Source organism: Anser anser, assembly GCF_964211835.1.
Source record: "Anser anser genome assembly, chromosome: 6".
In the NCBI taxonomy this organism is placed as follows: domain Eukaryota; kingdom Metazoa; phylum Chordata; class Aves; order Anseriformes; family Anatidae; genus Anser; species Anser anser.
Genome location: NC_139726.1, coordinates 21,161,040 through 21,183,495, shown reverse-complemented (window position 1 = coordinate 21,183,495; position 22,456 = coordinate 21,161,040). Strand labels below are relative to the sequence as shown.

Genomic DNA, 22,456 nt, shown 5'->3' with positions numbered 1-22,456 from the left:
TAATTTCAGAACATTTTGGTATAGAAAAGATAAGTATTTTCTAATGGCAATATTTTTCAACATTTGAAGAATCACTTCTGAAATAACCTATTCTTCAAGGACTACTGCACGAGAGTGTTTAACAGCTCCATAATCTTTCTTACAAAGTGCAAGTGCTCTACGCAAAGTCTTCAACAACTCTACTTTAGCTGGGGAAAAGAATAGAAAAAGAGAGGAGAAAAAAGCCTGGTACTAGGACTGTGAGGGTCAGACAGGGACACAGACATGGGGCATGCTTATGAGATTGAAGTTGTGTTGGGAAAGAGGTACTCTCAAGGGAAATCAACTAAATACCCTCTCTATAATGTTTCAAGGTATCTTATTCCAGTAATACATACATGTTAGTGAAAGGCAGTCAATGCTCCTCATGCCTATTAATTACAACATAGCTAAGTGCCCCCCAACAGGGGAAGAGTTTGTGAGAACAATCTAGAAAAGCCAAACTCCTGAAGTATTCCCAGTGCTGTTAGAGCCAGAGTCACTTCTGAAAGCAAAGGGCAGGCACCAAGCTGCCAGCACCTGCAGCCTGCAGGTAGGCAGCAGCCAGCGTGTCCCAAACCCGGCCACCAACGCATGCTGGGGCTCAGGAGGCAGCACCACAGCCATCAAGTGGCCTCCACATGCAGCCAGTGGCACGGATTCGTAATACAAAGATGTAGGCAATTGCTGCCATTTGGCTGGCCAGGAAGAGAGGATTTAAAACCCACTACCCCACTAGTCCTCTGGGCTGCCACAACAGGCCCAGGATCCCAAGGAAGTCTGACAAAAGCTTCAGTTAGAAAGCTGAAATAACTTCTGTCTCCTTAGCTGGACATAAAGACTTTATTAAAAATAAAAATAACCTGCTCTGGCAGACTGACAGAAAGGTCTTTTCAGAAACGCAGTGCATGGTTTGTTTCTGTCACGTCATACTTTGATGCTTTAGTGATGCAGGGTAATACTTATGTAACAGTATATATAGGTAAGCAAGTAAATGATATGACCTATTCAAATTTAAATTTACAAATAAATAAACAAATATATCATCAGTAAAATGATTGCAAATGTATACAACACTTGTATTATGCTGTCCATCCTCACAGAGCTATACAAATACAAAGTCATTCTCACCATAGTCTCACGCAGCAGGGACAGCTTCCATCCCCGTCTTTACGAAGGCAACATCCGTGGCCATGCACACAACTGCTCCAGGCTTGGAAAGCAGAGTCCCTTGCCTCACTCTTCCATGGAGATTACCAGACTGCTTTTTACCAAACACTTAAACAAATCACTCCAGCTCTGCTCAAAACTCAGAACCACAAAGCAAAGCAGCAACAACGAGGGAGCACTGGCCGAGGCACATCCCTCCTGCTGGCTGGCTAGTCATGCCAAACCAAAGCAAACAATCCTAATCTGGGAATAAATCACATTTCACTTCACTCTTCAATAAGCCCCTCTCACTCAGGGCCAAACAGCTTGACCAGCTGTTTGAGCACCCAGGACAAGACGAGGAAAAAGGATGTTCCTCTCAAAGACAAGGCTGTCAGCACGGCCAGGACTGCTGGTCCAGTCTAATGAATGGCAACATTTTTCTCACACTTCTAAAAGCTCTGAGGTGCAGGGCAAGAAGAAATTACTTTCAAAGTGGTATGCCACCAGGCTTGTCTCCCTCAGTAAATCTCACATCCCTGTTTTTCATACTCCATGCAGGAAGCCCCCATACTCCAGTAGTATTGAGCAGAGTGTCACATATTATATCAGAGAGACAGGTCTGTGGTGAAGGACAGCTAATGCAGTAAAATGGGAATGCATTCTTAATCTAAATTACCTATTTCTTAGTCTAAATTACCTAGTTCTTACGCTGGGAAATGAGACGGAGAGAGACTATGGTGCTGCACTGCTGGGACTCCAATACCCAAATGGTACAGCTCCATCACACAAGCCACTTTTAAACCCAAGTAATTGGATTCAGGAGAAACCTATGAGTGACCATCACTGACTGCTTCTCAGGAGGCCACAGGAAACCAAAAGGGACCATTTTCCACATTTTTCATCTTAAAATAAGAAAGTCTGGAGGAAAAAAACCCAACAAGTGCAATTTCTTCAGTCTCATCAGATTAGCATTATAAAATGCTGTGATCCTCATCAATGCACCAGAGTACGGGGTTGAACAATCATGTTCTTCTCCTGTCAAAATTGTTACAGAAGTTAGTAGAATAGCTGCCCATAAAAACTGAACCGGGCTCCTGATTTGCTACATTTTTCACTTCCACTGCTACACACACAAAGTATACTTGGCACATGGAGTGATTCAGAAAGAAGCTATTCTACAGTGCCAATGATTCTCTTTAATGAGATATAGCTATCAGTTGATTTATGAATTTCTCCTGCCTGTTCTCATTTACTTGGCTCTAAATTAAGGATAAGATCATTTGCATTCTAGAAGTAAAACAGTGTTTATAAGAGAACAGAGTAATCAAAATCCCTCTTAAATCAAGATTTAGAAATACACACGGAGAGGTTAGAAGTAGTTCTCCCCAGCCTCCCTGAAAAGGATAAAAAATAGTTCTAGCAATATGCATAGCCTTATCCATTAAACTCTCCAGCAAAGGCTCAAGAAAAAGCATTGCACTTCCAATTTTATCTAGTTTTCCATATTAGTATAGCATTACCTTATCTCAGGAATTTAATGTAAGAAGAGACAAAAGGAACCTTCTGCCTCAGCTTTCTGATACCCCGATGACCTCCTCCTGGGAGATTCTACGCTCTCTGTTAATTTAGATACCATATGCCTCATTGGTCATCAATTCAGTTGCTGCTCTCTATTTTATAGCCCTCGCAGGGATTTTGATCACATTGTCTATAAAACTAATCACTTCCTCTGTTTACTGTTGCTCCACCAGTCAGGCACGCCTCAGCTGATCAGTATTTTCTTATCCTTACTTACAAATAGCATGATTTTGTTACCTTTGTTCTTTCCTTTGGTATATGCTTCACTACTGTTTATTTGCTACTTGCACTGCTTTAAGTAAAGCATCAAAAACTGGAAAGCACTTGAGGAGGGACGCAGGAAACAGAAAACACAGCTACACAGACCCTGAACCAACACTGATGCATGGAGCCAGGAGGGAGCAGCCTGGAGACCAGGACTTTCTTGTTACATTACAGCCCAACTTTATCTGCTGACATTCCTGCAGCCCCTTGGTTGGCCAGGGTCTCAGCTCTTGTTTGTGTGTGTTACAGGGTGGGTATGTTTGATCTCCTTTTCCTGTGCACGCCAGCACTTTGGGAGGGGGCAGAGGCAAAAGGCTATCACTTTAGGTGGGGAGGCAGAAAAGGTAACCTCAGAGCATGCACCACTTCAGTGCTGAGACTGGCTGGAGAAGCTAACAAGGAGCATGGCCTCACGTATGCTGAAGCTGGGGTCACTGCTAATGAGAATACCAAGACGAATGACTGGAATGCTCTGAATGATAGATTGAAGCTGTTTTCATCTCTGTGGGGTGTTCTTTTTTGGCTAAAATAACATTTCACTCAGAAGTCCCTACAAAGGCATATACAGCTTCTTACACTTAACCCATTTACGCATACTCAACAGATGAGTTGTCCTCTTTAATATCTTTATTGATGATCTGGATGAGGGCGTCCAGTGCACCCTCAGTAAGTTTGCAGATGACACCAAGCTAAGTGCGTGTGTCGATCTGCTCGAGGGCAGGAAGGCTCTGCAGGAGGATCTGCATAGGCTGGAGCGATGGGCTGAGGTCAACTGCATGAAGTTCAACAAGGCCAAGTGCCGGGTCCTGCACCTGGGCTGCAACAACCCCAAGCAGAGCTACAGGCTGGGAGATGAGTGGCTGGAAAGCTGCCTGGCCGAGAAGGACCTGGGAGTATTGGTGGATAGTCGGCTGAATATGAGCCAGCAGTGTGCCCAGGTGGCCAAGAAGGCCAACGGCATCCTGGCCTGTATAAGAAGCAGTGTGGCCAGCAGGTCGAGGGAAGTGATTGTGCCCCTGTACTCGGCTCTGGTGAGGCCGCACCTCGAGTACTGTGTTCAGTTTTGGGCCCCTCGCTACAGGAAGGACATGGACGTGCTCGAGCGAGTCCAGAGAAGGGCGACCAAGCTGGTGAGGGGTCTGGAGAACAAGTCTTACGAGGAGCGGCTGAGGGAGCTGGGCTTGTTCAGCCTGGAGAAGAGGAGGCTCAGGGGCGACCTCATCGCTCTCTACAGTTACCTGAAAGGAGGCTGTAGAGAGGTGGGGGTTGGTCTATTCTCCCACGTGCCTGGTGACAGGACGAGGGGGAATGGGCTAAAGTTGCGACAGGGGAGTTTTAGGTTGGATGTTAGGAAGTACTTCTTTACCGAAAGGGTTATTAAGCATTGGAACGGGCTGCCCAGGGAGGTGGTGGAGTCACCATCCCTGGAGGTCTTTAAAAGACGTTTAGATGTAGAGCTTGGGGATATGGTTTAGTGGAGTACTTAGTGTTAGGTCGGAGGTTGGACTCGATGATCTTGAGGTCTCTTCCAACCTAGAAAAATCTGTGAATCTGTGAATCTGTGAATCTGTGATAGGGGATGGAACAATAGATAAGGGGTGGGAACTTTTGTCTCCACTTTCCTGTTCTCACCTGCCACCAAACAGTAGCACAAGTATTTTTCATAGCCCACCTTTCTTCATCTTTGTGTAAGTCAGCCAAGCTTACCAGGGACAGGGTATGTCACCCAGCTGTGTTGTGGGGACAGGGAGGAGTATGAAAGTAATGGGCACAATTCAGGACATTTTTCTGTATCACAGGAGTGCAGCTGGGGAGGTGGGGGAAAATATGGCAATTGGATCAGTGACCAAAATCTTGGTACAGACCTGAGTAAGAAGAGGGTCAAATTGTGCAGCAAGTGTTTTGGGAGGAGCTTTAGTCAGTGTGTCGGTGGTACTTGTCACTGCAGTCCTAAGCACATTTATCTTCACAACTCCTCTATAAAGCAGTAGAATGCTGTCATTCTGTTCCTACTAAAGGAAACAACAGGAGACAACACCCCTTGTCCCACACCACATACTGATCTTACTGAAGAGCAAAGAGTTGAACTGAGTAGCCCAACTGAGAAGCAGAGGCACATATCGTGGGACCGTATTGTTAAGATGTCCCACCTCATTCCCCTTGCAAAATCCACACTCTTTTATAAATCCCTTCCATCCCACAATTTCATGTCAGTCTCTCCTAACACTTGTACACTCTCTCAGCAACTTGGAATTATAAGCAGATATCAATCTTTCTGTGGGAAAGATAGCTGAGGAGTAGAGACCAGATAAGAAACATGCAGCCTATGCAAGCACAGTGATAAGCCAACATGCCCACAACACATATATTTCTAATGTGCCTAGTGGACAGTGTTTAGAGCAGATGGTAACTGAAAAACAGAGCCTAACACCTTTGCTTTATGAAGATAAAACACATATTATGTGGGCTGTACTGAACAGACAAGCGTGCCTCCACAGTTCTAACACTGAACATACTGAGCAGAAACAACCAGATACTTGCTAACTTTTACAGCCTATCCCTTCTCTGCTTTGGCAAATATTTCATCTTCACTTCAGGATTCTGTCCAAGGCTCTAGTTCACTTGCCAGTCATCAAAATACCACTTTTAGAGGTGAAAAGCTGTGCTGAAGAAAGACCTTAAGATTTATTACCAATACAATCCCTGAATTCAGTAATGCTACCATCCATATTTCCTTGAGCACACATATATGGCAGGAGTCAGAAGAGCTAATTTTCCTCCACCCTCTCTGTACCACAGCTTTCTTCTCACCTTAGTCCACCAACCTTTCCCAGTGAATCCTTCTACTCCCACATATGATGAAACAGTGAATGTAGCTCTACAGCATGTAGATATCTCCAGCACCTACTGCTGGTTGCAGCATTGTGTGTAACAAATTTCAGATTTTGATTTTAAAAAGTGAATAGCTTTGTGGCCATCACTTTGTTTGCTAGCTATCAAGAATCTGATGCTCTACAAATACATAAGGGACCACCAGACAACCATATTTCTATATCAGTCAAGTTTTGAGATACTTAGTTTTTTCCCTTACCAGCTCCTTGTTGATCTGTGTTTGGTTGGTTCCCTCAGTCTTACAGGCATTATTTAGGACATAGCTGGCATGCTCACATCACGGAAGTCTGGAGAGTTCAAAAGAGGAATAAAAGTTTGGGGTGCTTTTCATTCTTGGCTACTCAGAACAACTCAGAGGATACAGAAAATGTTTTCTATTATCCCTTGTTCAACCGTCTTCCTGCCTGTCTTAAATTTCAGTCCAGGTTTTGTTGCTATCATTTACAGCTATACATTAATATACAGGGAGCTAAATGAAGACTCATAGGATATTGAGAAGAAGCTTGTCATGCTACCTCTGTGTACATGTGCTATTGTTAAACACAATTTTGCAGCTACTGATAAATTATTTTGTCAAAACCACAAACACTGTGATTTTAATGAAAGTACCCAGATTAAGTCTGGCTGAGCAGACAGATTACGTATTTAATTGTAAATGGGCTATGAACATCTGAGATCTTTACATATGGAGGAAATAATAGTATCTATATTTAGATATTTGAGTGAAGCTTGGGTTCTTACAGGATTGAGCTTGAAAAATCAAAGTGATACATTTTGATCTCTTGGTATTTGTCTGGTATCTCTTGATCAGTTTAATTTGAAGGTGAAAACATAAATACATGTTAAGAGATATCTAGAGATATGCATCTCTGTGCAATTTGTCTGAAAAAGCAAATCATTTCTTGCAACATAATGAAGCCACAAAACTAAGGGGAAAATGAGTTTTTTTTAGACTATATCATTCACACAGCAGAAAACAATCCTCCTCAGAGGAAGGCTCACAACTATATTTGCCACAATATGTTTATAAATACGAAGGATAAATCACAAAGCTATTTACATCAAGCCATCTAACAGCATATTCATGGTGGTATGTTTGGAGATGTATTTGCTAATTAAATATACTATTTATCACCTACCTACGATTTTTATCACCTACCCAGTAGGCTATCTATCTCTCTGGAGCTGCAACTACTAAGTTTCTAGCATACTGAACAATTAGTATTTTTGAAAATTAAATAACACCAGAAACATTTCTTCCTATTCTTCTCATGTTGGTATTTTCTGTAAACTCAAACTGACTTATGACAGGAAAGATTCTTTCCAAAGCTTACAGTATATTTATAAAAGACAATGGTTTTAATGGTTTTAAAACCTGATTCCTTGCAGTACTGCAGGCTTAGGGAAAAAAAAAAAAAAGTTCTACTCTGAACCATCAAAAAGTGAAGATTTTCTGTCATTTTAGAAAGAGGAACCAGATCCCAAGATACTGAGTTTTAATGTCATGGTGATCTTCTATTGTTGAAAAGCTGATATTTGGAATACCTAGGAGTTTTATATCTGATTTTATTTGTCTTTGGTTATGGAATTCCAATCACTGGTCCATTTGTCATTTTGTATTCTAAAGCCACTTATGTGGATTCACAGTAACTACACCACTAGCCTTCTCAAGAAGCTGCAATGCACCTCAGAGTGTTCTACCATAGGTATTTAATGCATTTTAAGAGTCTCAGAAAGATCTTTTGAGGCTTTATCGTAGCCCATAATAAGGGCAATCTTCAAAATTTACTCAAGGTTGCCTCTTCCTTGAAACCTAATGGTTCCTTTTATTTATTTTTTCCTCCTTCTCTCAGATACTTTCCTCTCTTTTCTTCTAAGCCTCTCACACTGTAGTTTTCTGCTTCACTGTTACTGAGTCCGTTATTTTTTTCCTTCATCAGAAATCATTAATATTTCTCTGTTCATGTCCATCCTTTAAAATTCTTCCAAGTGTCACCCAGAAATTGGATACAACAGAGATTAGCACTGTAGGAAGCATCAGGGTGAAACATGAGGGCTTTGCCCTCAGAAATAACAAATTATGTGCTCTCTGTTTAGGTCTGTGCAGCAGTTGGAAGAAGCAGTGAAACCGGCGCCTTGTCACTGTGCTGTGGCAGAGACAATGAAGAATCCACCTCTAATTCTTTTTGACACAAAAGAAGACATGAGAGAGAAACATCTTGACCACCTTGATCTTCAGTTCCCTCTTCCTATGAAAGCAGGATAACTATGATGTTTTCTGCATGTTGTAGCTGAAGAGAATAAAAGTATAGGGGTATCTGAAATACTGAGTATTCCCAAGAAAATATCTAATAGTGCTCAAAGAGCTGTCTATAGCTCAAAAATACCTTAAAGGAAGGAAAAGTAGCCTTTAACACAGTCAAATCAATACCTGTCATAAACACTACATTTCCTTTGAAAGTTTCTATCACTGTACTTTTAGCTGGTCAGCAACATTTCCAAGTACTAAGTGTATTTTTCTTATTATCAAAGCAAAGAAATATTTATATCCTCAGGACTTCCATTTGCAAATTAAAAAAAACATTTTAAAAATGTAAACTATAAATGAACCAGTGACTGGAATTTCTTTCTGAAAACACCGTATGGAGTTACTACCAAGTTTCTAATAGAGATTTTTAATTTACTTACAGCTAATCATGGGTACACTCACCTTCTTCGGATTTTCTGTTGCAAAAGGAGTCCAAGGTGTCTGTCCCTATTGCACTTTGCCTCCTATTTTCTTCATAATTTGCAGGTACACTCTAAAAATCATTGGGAATTTCCAGCTTAAGTGAAAAAAATATGCAGAAGATCTAAGTTCAACAAAGGTGGCTGTTTCTAACAATCTATAGCAAACACAAACAACACAGCTGTCAGCTGAACGTTACAAATGGGGCCCCATAAACAGAGCTTAACAATTTTGTTTAAGATCACAAGTTCCCAACCAACACTTGAGCCACAGAAGAATGTCCATTAGCTGCTATAAAAGCAAAATTGGTAGGGCTTTGTGATTCAGTGGAGAGCCCGAGTCACACACAAGCAGACAAACACCAATACACTGGAGAGTAGTATAAATTCTTTAATTTGAATAATTCCCACTCTTTTTCTCCCTCTCACTAGTAGGAAATCATGTTTCATTTCAGTTAAAAATGTTTTTCTGCTCTACATTTAATCATGTTCACATTTTTTTTCAGGCTTAGCTCCCACTAGTCTCCTTACATAGCATCCAGTATGATTTCCAGTATGATTTTATATCATGAAGGAAAAAAAAAACCAACAAAAAAAACCCAACGAAATTGTAGCTAGGGCTGTTTTTTCTTACCGTTGTTTTCTTTAATCTTTTGTTCAATGTATGGAAAGAGCTAACATTTCTGGGCTATCTTAACCGCAGTGATCTGGGAGCAAAGTAAATGAGATTTAGTAGATATGTTTCTGTTGTCATTATTAAACTTCATATGCTTTGCTATGTAGGCAACGTGTTTTATTTCTCTTAACTTGAAAGAGGTTTCTGTCTTATTGTTGCAATTTATTAACGGCAAACAATCTAGGGCTTATAATAGGCCTGTAGGCAGAACAAAGCCCTTGTCAAATGGAAGGGTTGGCTGCTCAGCTGGGTAGCATGTAAATGTGCAAAAAGAACTGTTCTGTTCAAAGACACTAGACATGCTTTTTAAATAAAACATCTCATATAATTGAGAGTTGCCATTTATTTAAGTGTTGTGTTGGAAATTATAATTAAAAAAAAATAATTTAACTGAAGAAACAGAGTTGCAGTGTATTTTTTTTGTAAACTGTCATAATAATCAACCCCCCACATATTACTAAGGTTGTTAGAGCCTGAATGTTATATGCTTCTAAAATGGCAGTTTATTTTCATTTTATATCACCGTGTTATGCAAGTCAGAATAAGTTCACTGCTTGCTGTATTCACCTGGGCAGACAGTGTGAACTTTTATCTTACCCTCAACATACATTTGGGTTTGTTTTTTTATACAAGACATCACTCTGGCTGTTACTTTGACATGGTATCACGTCTCAAAAAGTAAGACAGTTTCTCATTCTACAGCTCATTTAAAATTTCTCATTATGTGCCTCCTTTGCAAGAGCTGAAATTAAAATGACAGATAAAGATAACAACATAATAGGCGTTTTTTCATGCACTGGTCCACTTGGGCACAGACAGTTCTTTTTTCCTCTTCTGTTGAAATGGATAATCAGGACAGTATCATCAATTAGATTTTTCACTTTAACTTTTCATAATGTTTCCAGACTTCACTATTTGGCAAAGACAATTGGGACAGATTTCTTTATTTTTTCCTCTGGCCTAAAACTCAAAACCCCCCACTTCCCAAACTGTTACCACCGAAGAGTTTATTAAATGGCTGAAAAAGACAGCTGGTCCCACCATCTGTTAAAAATTTTCAGGGGCCAAATGAAACAGGTTACACCTTTAGCCATGCCAAGTCTTCCAATACCCCCTCCCTCTCACAGCCTGTGGAGGGCTAATCTGAATTTCACGCTCTGATTTTGCTATTGCTAATGTCTGAGCTTCTTATGTGTGCTTCTTGTAGTTGCTTATATTAGTTCTCTAGCAGTAACAAAAGCTGCCCTCTCCTTTCAACCTAGCTCATTTGCAATCAACGGAATCCTGGGTCTATAGTCTCCTTTACAATAAGATACTGTACCTTGAAGGAAACCCACAGAGAACCTAATATCTGACTTTTTGGAGCAACAGAGAAAACCAGGGGTACATTTCTGTTGTTTTGCAGCCACTTTTCTATAAATGCTAATGGAAGTAATTCAGACGTGCCAACAAAGACAGAATCTGCAACACACTGCAGGTGTGAGGGGGCTGAAACAAAAGGGATGCTAACCCTAATGGTATTTCTTGTCATTAACAATTCTTTGATGTTCATATTCGAGGCTCTCTTTTATCTTCTAGTTTTTCAGCCATCTTTGTTAACATGCAGTGCAACTAAATCTTATTTTTTTCCCTAACCTTTAAAGACATCTGCAAAATGTTTATGCTAAGTTAGTTTCCATAGCATCTTTCTGTAACACACATTGAAGTAAAATGAGATAAAGCTTGCAAGGTTATTATTAAAACATCAGTAAGTTCCTACCATTAAGTGAAAGGAGCAGATCAATAAAAAGAAGCTCTTAATGTTACTTTAATAAGGATGAGTTTCTTGTAACAGGACTGGGGATTAACTTCAGTGTAACAGAAGTGGTGTTTATAATATAGCAGCTCTGTTGATAAGAACCAGTTGGTTTTACTTGTACTCATTAAAAAAAAAATTCAATTGTAAGAGATCAGTAATTTCCTATACTAAAGAGCTTTTCACAATATAATATATTTAAGGGCATTTTAATTTTCCAGAAGGGATTTTTCTACCACTAAGTGGGCAATGGCATTCAGTCAAGGCACTGTAGGTGGAGTTTTTCCTTATCCATCTGTCTTTCCATGACTTACAGATGGAAAAACGCTGTGTCTTTTAAAATGTTCAACTCAGTAGGATGACAGTAAAATGAAATGAACAATCAAAGCACAGAAGATGCCAACCTGAACTACTGCACAGCACTACCAGCAGACCCAGTGTTTTGCACTCGTCCCATCGGTCATGTCCTGTTAGATCACATCCCGTTTTATCACAGTCTGTTGCATTATTGTTGCCGCATGCTGGAATGTTAAATGAGCAACATAATCAATCAATACCAATTTCCAATTGGAATTCAGCTGTAAATCTGCATTGAGCTCAAAACGCTGGAGACTAACACAAATTATCAAAAGATACAGTTTTATGAAGCCTTTCATTTTGTTTTTCCTTCAAAACTTTATTTTTAACAGATCCATTTTATCAAATAAATTGTCTCTGCCTGCATTAAATACAGGACTTACCTTGAATTTAGACGTAAACTTCCATCACACTAATCCTACGTATGAAGAATATAAACAGTGGTTAGATCTGTTATTTTTCTTTTACAGCTTACTTTCATCTTGAAGCATAAAGACAAACTAGGGACAGCGCACTTAATATACTGTCTTGTCCCAAGTTTCAGCTGTATGGATTGACAGATTTAGCTGCCTCTCTTGTTTCACCTACAGTATTCAGCTGTCTTAGAAACGTGTATGGGATTTGGGGATCTTACATTATGGTCAATTTTCTCAAATTAGTAGATTATTTGTAATTATGTTTCTTGTGACAATGCTGAGCGGTGATCATTCCTGTGGTGGCAGAAATTGCAAAATCAAGTTTCTGTTTCAAAGGTTTTGTGACCTCAGTACAAGCCGTTCTGTCAGAGAAGCCTATAGATAATCTAACACAGTTAATGCAGCCGGAGAATTTGTTGCTTGTAACAGGAACTAGAAGTAAGAACAAAAATTACTGAATAAACTGTCAGACAATTTTGTGAAAACACTTTTTCTGCATTTCTCTCCCCTTGCTAGGGCTCCAATGTAGCAAATCCATACTGTCACCTCCCAGACATACAACAATGCCATACTTCAGCACTGAGCTTTCCATGGGTCACTTCCACCAGAATCACAAGACCCTGTTACTCTCTTCCTGGCCTCAGCCATCCCCACCAGCACATTTCACATCACGATGTCCCAGCTCTGCTGCTGCAGTTTTAGACAGACCTTCATCAAAGGCTTGCCATAGTCAGTATCATGATAATTTTGGGACACAGCCCACTCATGCCTTCCTCCCTCTCTTCCTCCTTCTTTTCCTCCCTCTTTCCCTCCCTCCCAGCACTGTACTCTAGCCCAATGGACTGCCTCCAGCCTACGTTGCGGCCATATTAGTTTCACTGAGAGATCAAGATGAGAGTTTCAAGTCTAATTTTCACTGAAGATGGGTCTGAAATTGGTACTTTGGCCTTTTGCAGAAGAATGCAAATATGTTGCTCCACCTACTTACCATTTCCATTTGCCAATGATCTTATAAAATGGTATTTAAATTATGGAAAAATAATCTCTCTCTGCAACTTAGTTTAAAAAAATACACAATAGGCCTTCCAAGCAAAAGCCATAAATTTAATCAATTACTGGCTTGATCAATAATATGTAATCTGGTTTCTGGAATCATAACTCTAAGATGTGTTTTTCTCTTATCTGTTCCTATGTCCTCTAACATCACAGCACAGGAGTACTACAATAAACACTCCCCTGTAACACAATGAATATATTTACTGTTCTGACTGATTCTGGATTTATACATTTAATAAAATGATTTCCAATAATTCCTGAGAAATCCATTAAGATGAATCATGGCATCAGCCTGTGTTTGAAGATACAGTGTGCTATTATTTTGAATTGTTGGCCTCCTCCCTTACCAGTTCCAGTGCCCAGCACAAAGGAGACACGAAGTCTCTCACCGACTTCTGTAACCTCTAGCTCTGGCCTAGAGGACTGCTCCCAGGCCTTGGGTTTTCGTAGCATCCTGTGCTACTTCCATCGCTCTGGGAATCCTGCTCTGCGGTCAAGCAGGAACATTTTCTGTTAACAAGCACTCTGCTACAACTCCTCCTGGGGTGAACTGTCTCAAAGAAAACGCACACTAACAAAATGTATTTCTAATGCTAACAATAAAATTGACATTTTTAATATTTTGTTGTCAGAGGTAAAAGCAGAGTGGATAAGCTTATTACACGCCATGTCTTGTGCATATAACAGTAGTAAAAGTACTTAGCTGTTTCCGATATAGGATAACACTTTTGTGCCTTATGGCCTTATTGTTAATCATATGCACTCTTATGTATTTGGTTAACCCAAAGATACTAAGTTCTAAAATATGAGATTTGATCATCTGTCCTTATACACCTAAAATCAAGCAAAGATCAATGAATTCTAAAATGAGACCACTGTATATTAATACTGCAGGAATTAGGCATACATGTGCTGCACTATCAGAGACAACCACATGATTACGAATATGAAACTCACACTGTTTTCCTACTGTTTATTTAGTTCAATATTGAATAAGACTACTAGACCTAAAACCACTACATATCTTCTATTTTTAATATATTTTTAATTTTTAATATCATCTATATTTAAAACCACGTCTGCTTTTCATGATGATATAAGATATAAATAAAAAAGTATTCCTTCATTATAAAGGATGTTGGTTATACCAATGAGGGCTAGAGATTATCTAGTCAAGACTACTGTTCAATAAAGTATAGCAAAAATTGAAGATATCTACATATAGAAAACAGCAACACTATGAGATTCCTTACAGATCTTTATAGTCTGCAACTATTTATACTGAATGAAAAGTGCACTGGAGGTATGTAGAAAATAGCATAAAGAAAGTGAATTGGTAGCTCCTTTTTACACTCTGACAACACATTGGAAGGTGTCTGATTCAATGAGAAAGGACCATGTTTAAATACATTCATTTTCTTTTAAACTGAAACAAAAAATCCATGTTGTGTTTTGTACGTGTATATGCCATGTATAGCTCTCACCACTAAAATGTATCAGGAGTTAGAAATTTAGTGGAATTAAAATACAGTGATACAATTGTTTGGAAGAGTAAATATTCACAATTATGGAAAATATCATATAAGTATATATTTATAAAAGTATGATGCTTATATTAGCAACTACACTAAATGGCACAAGATAATCAGTATTTGTGCAGTATTAGGAAGAAATTTTCCTTCTAGGAAGATGGCTTTGTAAATGTCCAGGGTTGGTTATTTTCTGTACCTACCACTGAAAAATTTGGTTCTGATCATTGCCACAAAAAGGAAACTGAGCTTTTGGTCTGACTGGACTTAACAAAGTCTTCAGTTTTACATTATATAGTTATATTTTATAAACTTCTAAGTAACAACTCCTTGGACGGCATGACGGGGACTACTTAGAAGATCTTCAGTGCTCAAAAGCCCTTGCCACCACTCTTAAGGTGTATAGGTTAGAGAGGTCACAGTGGGGGCAAATTTAAGACGGCTGCAATTTACTCCTATTCTAAGCTTCCTTTATGTTACTGAAGTGATGTAAATGTTTAAGTGAGAAGCAAGTTTAAAATTACCAAATGAAAGGGGCTAATCTTCAAAAGCTCCCTGCCCAATTTACGGTTGGCACAGAGGAAAGTTTTCATGCTACCATAACTGAAAGGCTGAAATTGTCCTCAGCAAGAACTGGTTTCTAGTGCCATTAAAGTCTGCAGAAGAAATCTAAAATCCCTTGTTGAGCTTCACTCTTTTCTCTCCTATCTGCTGAAAAGCGTTAAATATATTACACACACAGCCTAAGAAATTTTTTTTTATAACAGGATTTAAACTCTTTACTTTTATAAAATATTAAGAACAGGATGTTATGAACTATTAAGCAAAATACATTAATATTTCAGGATAACATACGTGAAAGGAAATAAAAGAGAACAATACTTAAATGGTAACAAAACCAAATGAGAAAATCTAAACAATTCATGTTGATATGCTCCCACTGACCATGAACACCAGATTGTCATGTCTCCTGCACTCCTTTTCCCTGTTTCTTATGACACGACATGTTATGCATTTGTCCTTAGATCTGATCTCATATATTTTCAGAACTATTTTTTTTAAACTCATTTTTATTTTTATTTTTATTTATTTTTTTTGCATCTTTAACTGTGAAAATCTATTCTGCCAACTAGTCACCAGTAGCGCACTGCTGTACTGCATTCATGGACAGTGCAAGGCTTTTTATCACTTTATGCAAACAAAAACTGCTGTTCCTCCTCTGCTCCTCAGTCACAGGCTCCCTCCCTCCCTCCTTCCTAAGCATGCTCTGCGTGGTACATTCATGCACAGCTAGCAGTGCCATCCAGCTCCCACCGAATTCCCAAACACAGCCAGTCCTTAATGCTGGAGCAAAGAAGCTGCTATGCTAAGTAGCAGCTCTTTGGTCTCAGTTCTTATAGAGGCTATTGAGCAGGCTGTATTACAAAATATTAAACAATCCTGCTTTTATGGGACAAATATTGTCTCCTGAACCCAGATACAATCATTGCTGTAACCATCATTCAACGCTGGTGGCCAGACAATGGTGCCTCCAGTAAGAGCAGCCACAGACTAACAGACAGCAAACGTGCTTTCTTCCCCTGTCACACAAAGGAAGAACTCAGGCAGGCAGCCAGCAGGAGATGATGGCTTCTCGGTATGCTGGATACAACATCTCCACACTTTAAGCATGTTGTTACTCCCCCATTCTTATTGGATTTGATGCTCAGGACGGTTCTTAAAGAAATTATCTCTTCAACAACACAGTTGTAATGCAAGCCAGAATTTTGAAAGAAGCACTTCAAAACACTTGTGCCACCTTCCTATTCATGCACTCATCAACCCAAACAAACACATCTATCAATCTTTTGCCAATTTTAACGCAACTGCACAGACCTACAGTGAGCTGAGGATACAGCCTTTAATCTAAAGAGATATGTGTGCTACAATAAGGATGAGAAAAGGCCACCTCACAGGTCTTACCTAGTGAGCATAAAGTGAATTGATCAAGAAGCAAATGAAGAAAGGGAGGTAAGTTATGAAAGAAAACAATGCACAGACTGTCCTTATGCACAGTTTTTACCCAAGAAGCAGCAAGAATGAAATGTGCAACTCAACAGCTGTTTTCAGATAGCAGCTTCAGTATAAGAACATTAGTGACATTAAACCAATTCAAAAATTACAGCAGATGCAGATAGTGGCACTTCACGTGACAAGGAAAACGTATTTTACCCTTTCTGGGTGATCAAAGAGTGCTTAAAATATGACACAAAATCTCTCTGCAGTCCATTTCTGACAACTGAGATTGATACAAGCTTAACAATCAGGAAGGAAAAAAAGAAGGACCTAAGGGATGTACCTAGGGAGTATTTGCGTTTAGCTTGTGCTTACTATTTAATGTTCTGAAGCTGCACTTGTTAACTCAGGCCCCATTCAGCAAAGCACTTAATCATATGCTGAAATCTCATTGATTTCAGTGGGACTTAGGTTTTGGCTTAAGTGCTTCACTGAATTATAAATTATTTTTCACTTCCCATTGCTTCTTTATGAAATTAAAACAACTACTCAGCATAATGTATTACTCAATGTAAGGTAAGCTTCTGGTTTTTAGACAAGTGACGTAATACCTAACTGGAAGCCTCACTACCATTTAACTGAAACAATTGATAAACTCTAACCATGCATAATAAGGATATGCATTGCACAAACAATAAAAAATTATTCTCCCAAATAGTTTTCAAAAAGGAGGGATGGAACCACAAAGCATCAATATTGCTAGAGCTCCCTATGATCTATGCCAATATAAGGACAATAGTAAGTCATTTGAATCTTTTCAAAATAATGTCATTTTCCATCCAGATATGTTGCAGATTAACAGACCTGGAGAATTTATGTATTATGTAGGAAAGAAAAGTTGCATATTATTTTTTATGAGGTATCATAACTCCTTCTTGCTATATTTTCACCAAAAGTAAAGATACTGATCTGCATGTATGCATTTGTGTAAATTGCCATTCATATTTATATTGCATCTTCTAATATCATTAATTCATCAGCAGCTACTCACAAATTCTCAATTGTTTAAGGAGTCCTTAAATTTTAAAGACTCTAAAGCCCACGCCCAGATGCACAGAGGAGGAGAATGAAGAGTGAACTGAAGGACTTCAATCTTTTGAAGGATTTTAACTTTCAGTTTCAACCTTTTGTTACATTTTCAGTGAAGAACGAATGAAGGATTGTTCCTCTTGGAACAACAAAACATTTCTGTGTTTATTGGTAGAGACAAAGCTTTTGCTGACTTATCTACGTTGTTCTCTCTTCTACTTTCAAACTCTTTTCTGGCTTAGGGATGCTCTGACTAAATTTGCCTCTTGTTTCCAATGACATCTTTCTTTGTCCTGTGTCTGAAAAGATGAGGTCAGTGGATTTGGATAGCAAGAAATTCTTTAACTCGTAGAACCAGCGTGGACTGTACCTCCACAAGGAGGAAGGTTTGTTAGCATGGATCAGGGTAAATCCATTGGAGGGGAGATAAAAACAAGTGTCATAATTAAATCAATATGAAACATGGTCACATTTAGTCAGCATGGTTTCTCAAAAAAAAAAAATCATTTTGAGCAAAGTTATAAGGTGGTATACATACAAAGACTTTATTTCCAAAAGTTTTTGACAAGAGACTGTATGGAAAAGAAACAAAGAATTATCACAGATCAAAACTGTGGGTCAGAAACTAGAAGTAAAGATTAAGATGAAGTAGTCATTTTTTTGTCACAGAAAAAGTTACTAGTAAAGTGTCTCAGTGTTCCATAGAAAGTTACATATTGTTTCACTAAGGATTTGGAAAGAAAGTGAAAAGTGAGTAGAAAAATTTACAGATAACATTTTTGTGTGTTACATACAAGAAGGCAGTAGGAATCACTGAAGCCCAGAGATTAAGCCCAGGTTAAGAAAGAAATGAGATACTTGCATGGATGGCAAGAATATCCAGTCCTAATGATGGTTTCAGTCACAAAGGCTACATAAAGCAGTCTGTGCAATCAATTAATGTTAGCTTTAACATTGTTTTGCTTCTTATATTTGAAATATTTTTCAAGTACAGCTTATGTTAAAGTAATATTTCATAAGAAAAATATTTATGAGGTAAATTAAGACACTTTTTATTTTAAATGATTTTACTCCGTTCATTTTTATAGCGTTAAACTCATACAATGCACAGAAAATTACAAAATATAGTGCTTTAATATCAATCTAATGAAATATCAAACATTTTCACTATGACCCCAAAAGATGGTTTTTAGTACAGCATTCTTTTAATCCAGATCAGTTCCTTGATCTTATTTTCCACACAGCAGTTGTGCCAGCACAACAGAAGGGATGGCACAGGGTGGAAACAGCAGCTGGGGGGGAGCAGTGAAGAAGGGGCTGGAACTGCACAAAGTAACCTTGCTGCTAAAGAAACATGTTGGTTAACAACAGCAACGTGTACAGGTAGCGTTGTTCACCTTTACTGGAATTCTTTAAGGAGATACAATTTAATATCTGCAAAACCATGTACAAATTAGTGAAAGGAAGTTGCTAACTGAAATTGCATTTTTTAATGTATTATATAATCATGCACAAAGTTAATTAGAAGAGATTACCATCATGAAAATACTCTTACCAGTATTAGTCAAAAAAGTGAGTGAAGTTCAGCTTTGAGCAAAAGACACTCCCCTTGGAGAAGAAGGAGATGGGGAACTGAGACAGCTGTCATCTTCAGGGATTGATTCAACAGCTGACAGTGATTTGTAATACTCATCCTCTCCATCAAGCACTTTTATTTGACTTGAAAGAAAACAAACAACATTTATTAAGTTAAAAAATGAATTCTGTCAATATCTTCAGTAATAGAAACTTCTCTGTGGATGTGAAAATGAACACTGCTAATAAAAAGAAAGGAAAAAAAAGTCTGGGATGATTTGATCAGAAAGACATAGCTTTTACACGTGCCCTTTACTTCGCTACTACTTTCTTATGATTATATTCTGAATGGTTCTAAGTGAAAGGCAATGTAATCCTTCTTTTTTATGTGTATAGAATGACAGACCAACTGTTTGCCTCCAATGGCCATTTCATTTGAGCAATGTGGCTTTTTTGCCTATATATGTTCCATATATGTGGTATGATTTTGGAAATGTATTTCAGCTGACAGTTTGCTGTGCATATGAACCAAAGATCACATCACCAATTTTGGGGTAAAGCCCTATTGACATCAATGGGCCTTCATTTTCCTGTGATGTATGAACAGCACTGCAGTCCCATGTTAGTGATTTTGTTCCCTAAACAGGAAAACAGACTTTTTAATCTAGGGGAGAGAAATCAAATAAATCAAATTTTGCTCAGTCACGTAACGTTTTGGGCTTTAACCTTGACCCTCCTATTCATACGTTCATATTCAGAAGACCAATTAAAAAATGAGAAAATGATACAGAAAATTCTTGTAAACTTTTGGAGTAGATGCTTTTTGAAGACCCAGCATACACCAGTTCTCTCTGGTTCACGTGACCAGTCAGTGAAATGTTTTCATAACTCTGTAGTGGTCAGCTTGACTTTTATAAATTGTTTTCAGTGATTTCTACCTATTGCCAGGAGGTAACTATTCATGTGACAATAAAAACTGACTCGGTCCAATGGAGAAGAAGCAACTCCCTCTTGGGCTGAGTGGCATGTCTGTCAGCTCTTAAAATATGCTCCCCCAGGAAGGCATACCACTGTGAGCGTGGTGTTGCAAAGCTGGTAGGGCTTCTGTCCATATTATAGGTTAGAGGACTCCAGTTTCAACACCTTTCATCTGGGACCATTCACTAGTACCAAATATATTTAAAAACATAAAGATTTTTTTTCTGTAGTCATAGTAGTACTCAGAGAAAGCTAGGGAACATATTTTGTTAGAATCAGTTCTAGTGTCTGCAGACAGCAGTACACACAAGTTTTACATTTGCTTCTGTATAAAATGTCCAATGTCAATGCACAGAGATATGTTAATTGTTTATTTTTAGAAACCTCTCTAGAAAGTTTTGCATATTCTGTAATATCACAAAGGACTTCTTCTGTTTACAGTTGCTTAGAACTAAGAAGATAGATATTTACCCAAGTTTTCTTGGCTTCCTCTTGCTCCCTTGATATTCTAGAGTTCCCTGTGGAGAGGGCCAAGAACACACAGTCAAAGCAAAGCAGCAAGTCGTTAATTTTTAATTCAAAGTGATTTTGTGTTGAATGCAAGCAGATGCTGATAATATCAGAAGTCACAGCATAATTTTTTTGATCAAAGGGCTCAAGTGAGCCTGATGAAGCATGCATCTTGCTCGTCTTTGATAAACCACATCAATTATTCACCGTGAAGGCAGACATCCTGACATGAAAGCAACAGATAAAGAGCATAAGCACATGTTCAAGACGAGAGCAGAAGAACGTGGGGGTGGGGCTGGAGGGGCTGAAACAGGTATTAATAACAGAATTATTAACTGGAAACAAAGCCAGTAAAACAGCTTTATTGCCACTTTGAACTCACATTTAACTGGTTATAGTACATGTTGTCCTCAGGGCTATTCAGCATTTTGGGCTGCTGACATCGTCGACGAGGTGTTCTCAGCTTCTGTTCAAGACAGTTTTCTGAACCTACAGTAAGATAACACAATTTAGTTTTAAGCTGTGCCAGGTGCTGTGAACGTCTCAGAGTATTTTAGTATGTAAACAGTCCTTTCTTCTGTCCTATTTGGTCCTGGGTTTATTAGCAAGTCCTATTCAAAGTAAGCACACAGAAACTTGGGGATCTTTGTTTTCTGTTTTGAAACTTAGTTCAAACACAAGTTTTTAGGCATAACTTCACTTTTACTTTTATAACATTTCTTAATTCTTCCATATATCTGTATCACACCGCTCCTTATTCCTTTCACTCTTTATCTTAGCATCTTCTGTTATCTAAGCAGGAAATTAGGTATATTGTGACCAGCTAGGGATATATCATTCAGCAGCAGTAAAAATGTTTTTCTATCATAGACAGCAATACAGCCCTTTGACTGATGAGACTTACTCTATTATCACCATTTTTATTATATAAAAAGACTACTTTTTGACATGGCTTTCTGTTTAATCAGAGTAATCAGTCTGGTTTGGGATTACGCTTTCTTAATATAATTTGTGATGCATTGTAGAGTAACAGTTGCTTAGAGTCATCTGGAAAGCAGAGTTTAAAGATGAAGGAAATATTTCAGAAGGGGAAGATTCTGAAAAGAACTAACAGCCTCTTTATTTTCATTTGTCTTTTTTTTTCATGTTAAAGAAGAAAGACATTATGGTGTGCTGTACTTTATTTTACCAGGCATTTTCTGTGGCACATCCTGTGGATTATCAGAACAACTACTTTCAGGATAAAACAGAAGTACTGTTTATTAAAAGACAGCGTGGTGGGTAAGGAAAGGTCATTAATTTTTCCAGTAATTTTCCCAATGTCTTTGACTTTTCTGACATTTCCCTGTTAAAAATGACAGTATGAACAAAAAGAATTTTTGGTGGCACCAAAGGAAAAATATAAATCTTACCACATTTGCACTCCATACTGCATGGGAAACTTGCTCTGATACAAAGGGACAGCACAAAGATCAAGTAGCACATGCGTTCCTTTATACACTGCAAAACTGAAATCAATATGGCTTGTGTGGGTGCAGAACTCTAATCTAACAAATCCGTTTTTAAGATCTGGCCTTAACAAGCAGGTAATGTTAAAAAGGCGGGTTATCATACACACAGGTTCACAGTCTGTAACTATTGTCTTTTTCTGCAGTTACTGAGTGAGGTAGAGGACGTGTTTGAACTTGGGCTTTTTCAGCCAAATGACTGACCGTTCTAGAAGATTTTCCCTCTTTCACTGTACTTTCTGCACAGTGAAATCTGCAAGATATTAGTTTTTTTGCAGTGTGGGACTGCAGTGCCTGTATGGGAGGGGAGCACTTGTTTTGTGCCAACCATCATCTTCCCT

At 38.6% G+C, this 22,456-nt stretch overlaps 1 protein-coding gene across 1 annotated transcript in view; it reads right to left on the bottom strand.

Moving 5' to 3' along the window:
- MYO3B (myosin IIIB) overlaps positions 1-22,456 on the bottom strand; it is a gene marked incomplete at its 5' end in the record, with an annotated part of 252,980 nt that overhangs the window by 32,681 nt on the left and 197,843 nt on the right. The window contains 3 exons of the mRNA XM_083842495.1: positions 19,100-19,263; positions 20,569-20,615; positions 20,990-21,096. Coding sequence (XP_083698621.1) covers positions 19,128-19,263; positions 20,569-20,615; positions 20,990-21,096 — 290 coding nt within the window. The 3' untranslated portion in view covers positions 19,100-19,127. The remainder of the gene's footprint in view (positions 1-19,099; positions 19,264-20,568; positions 20,616-20,989; positions 21,097-22,456) is intronic.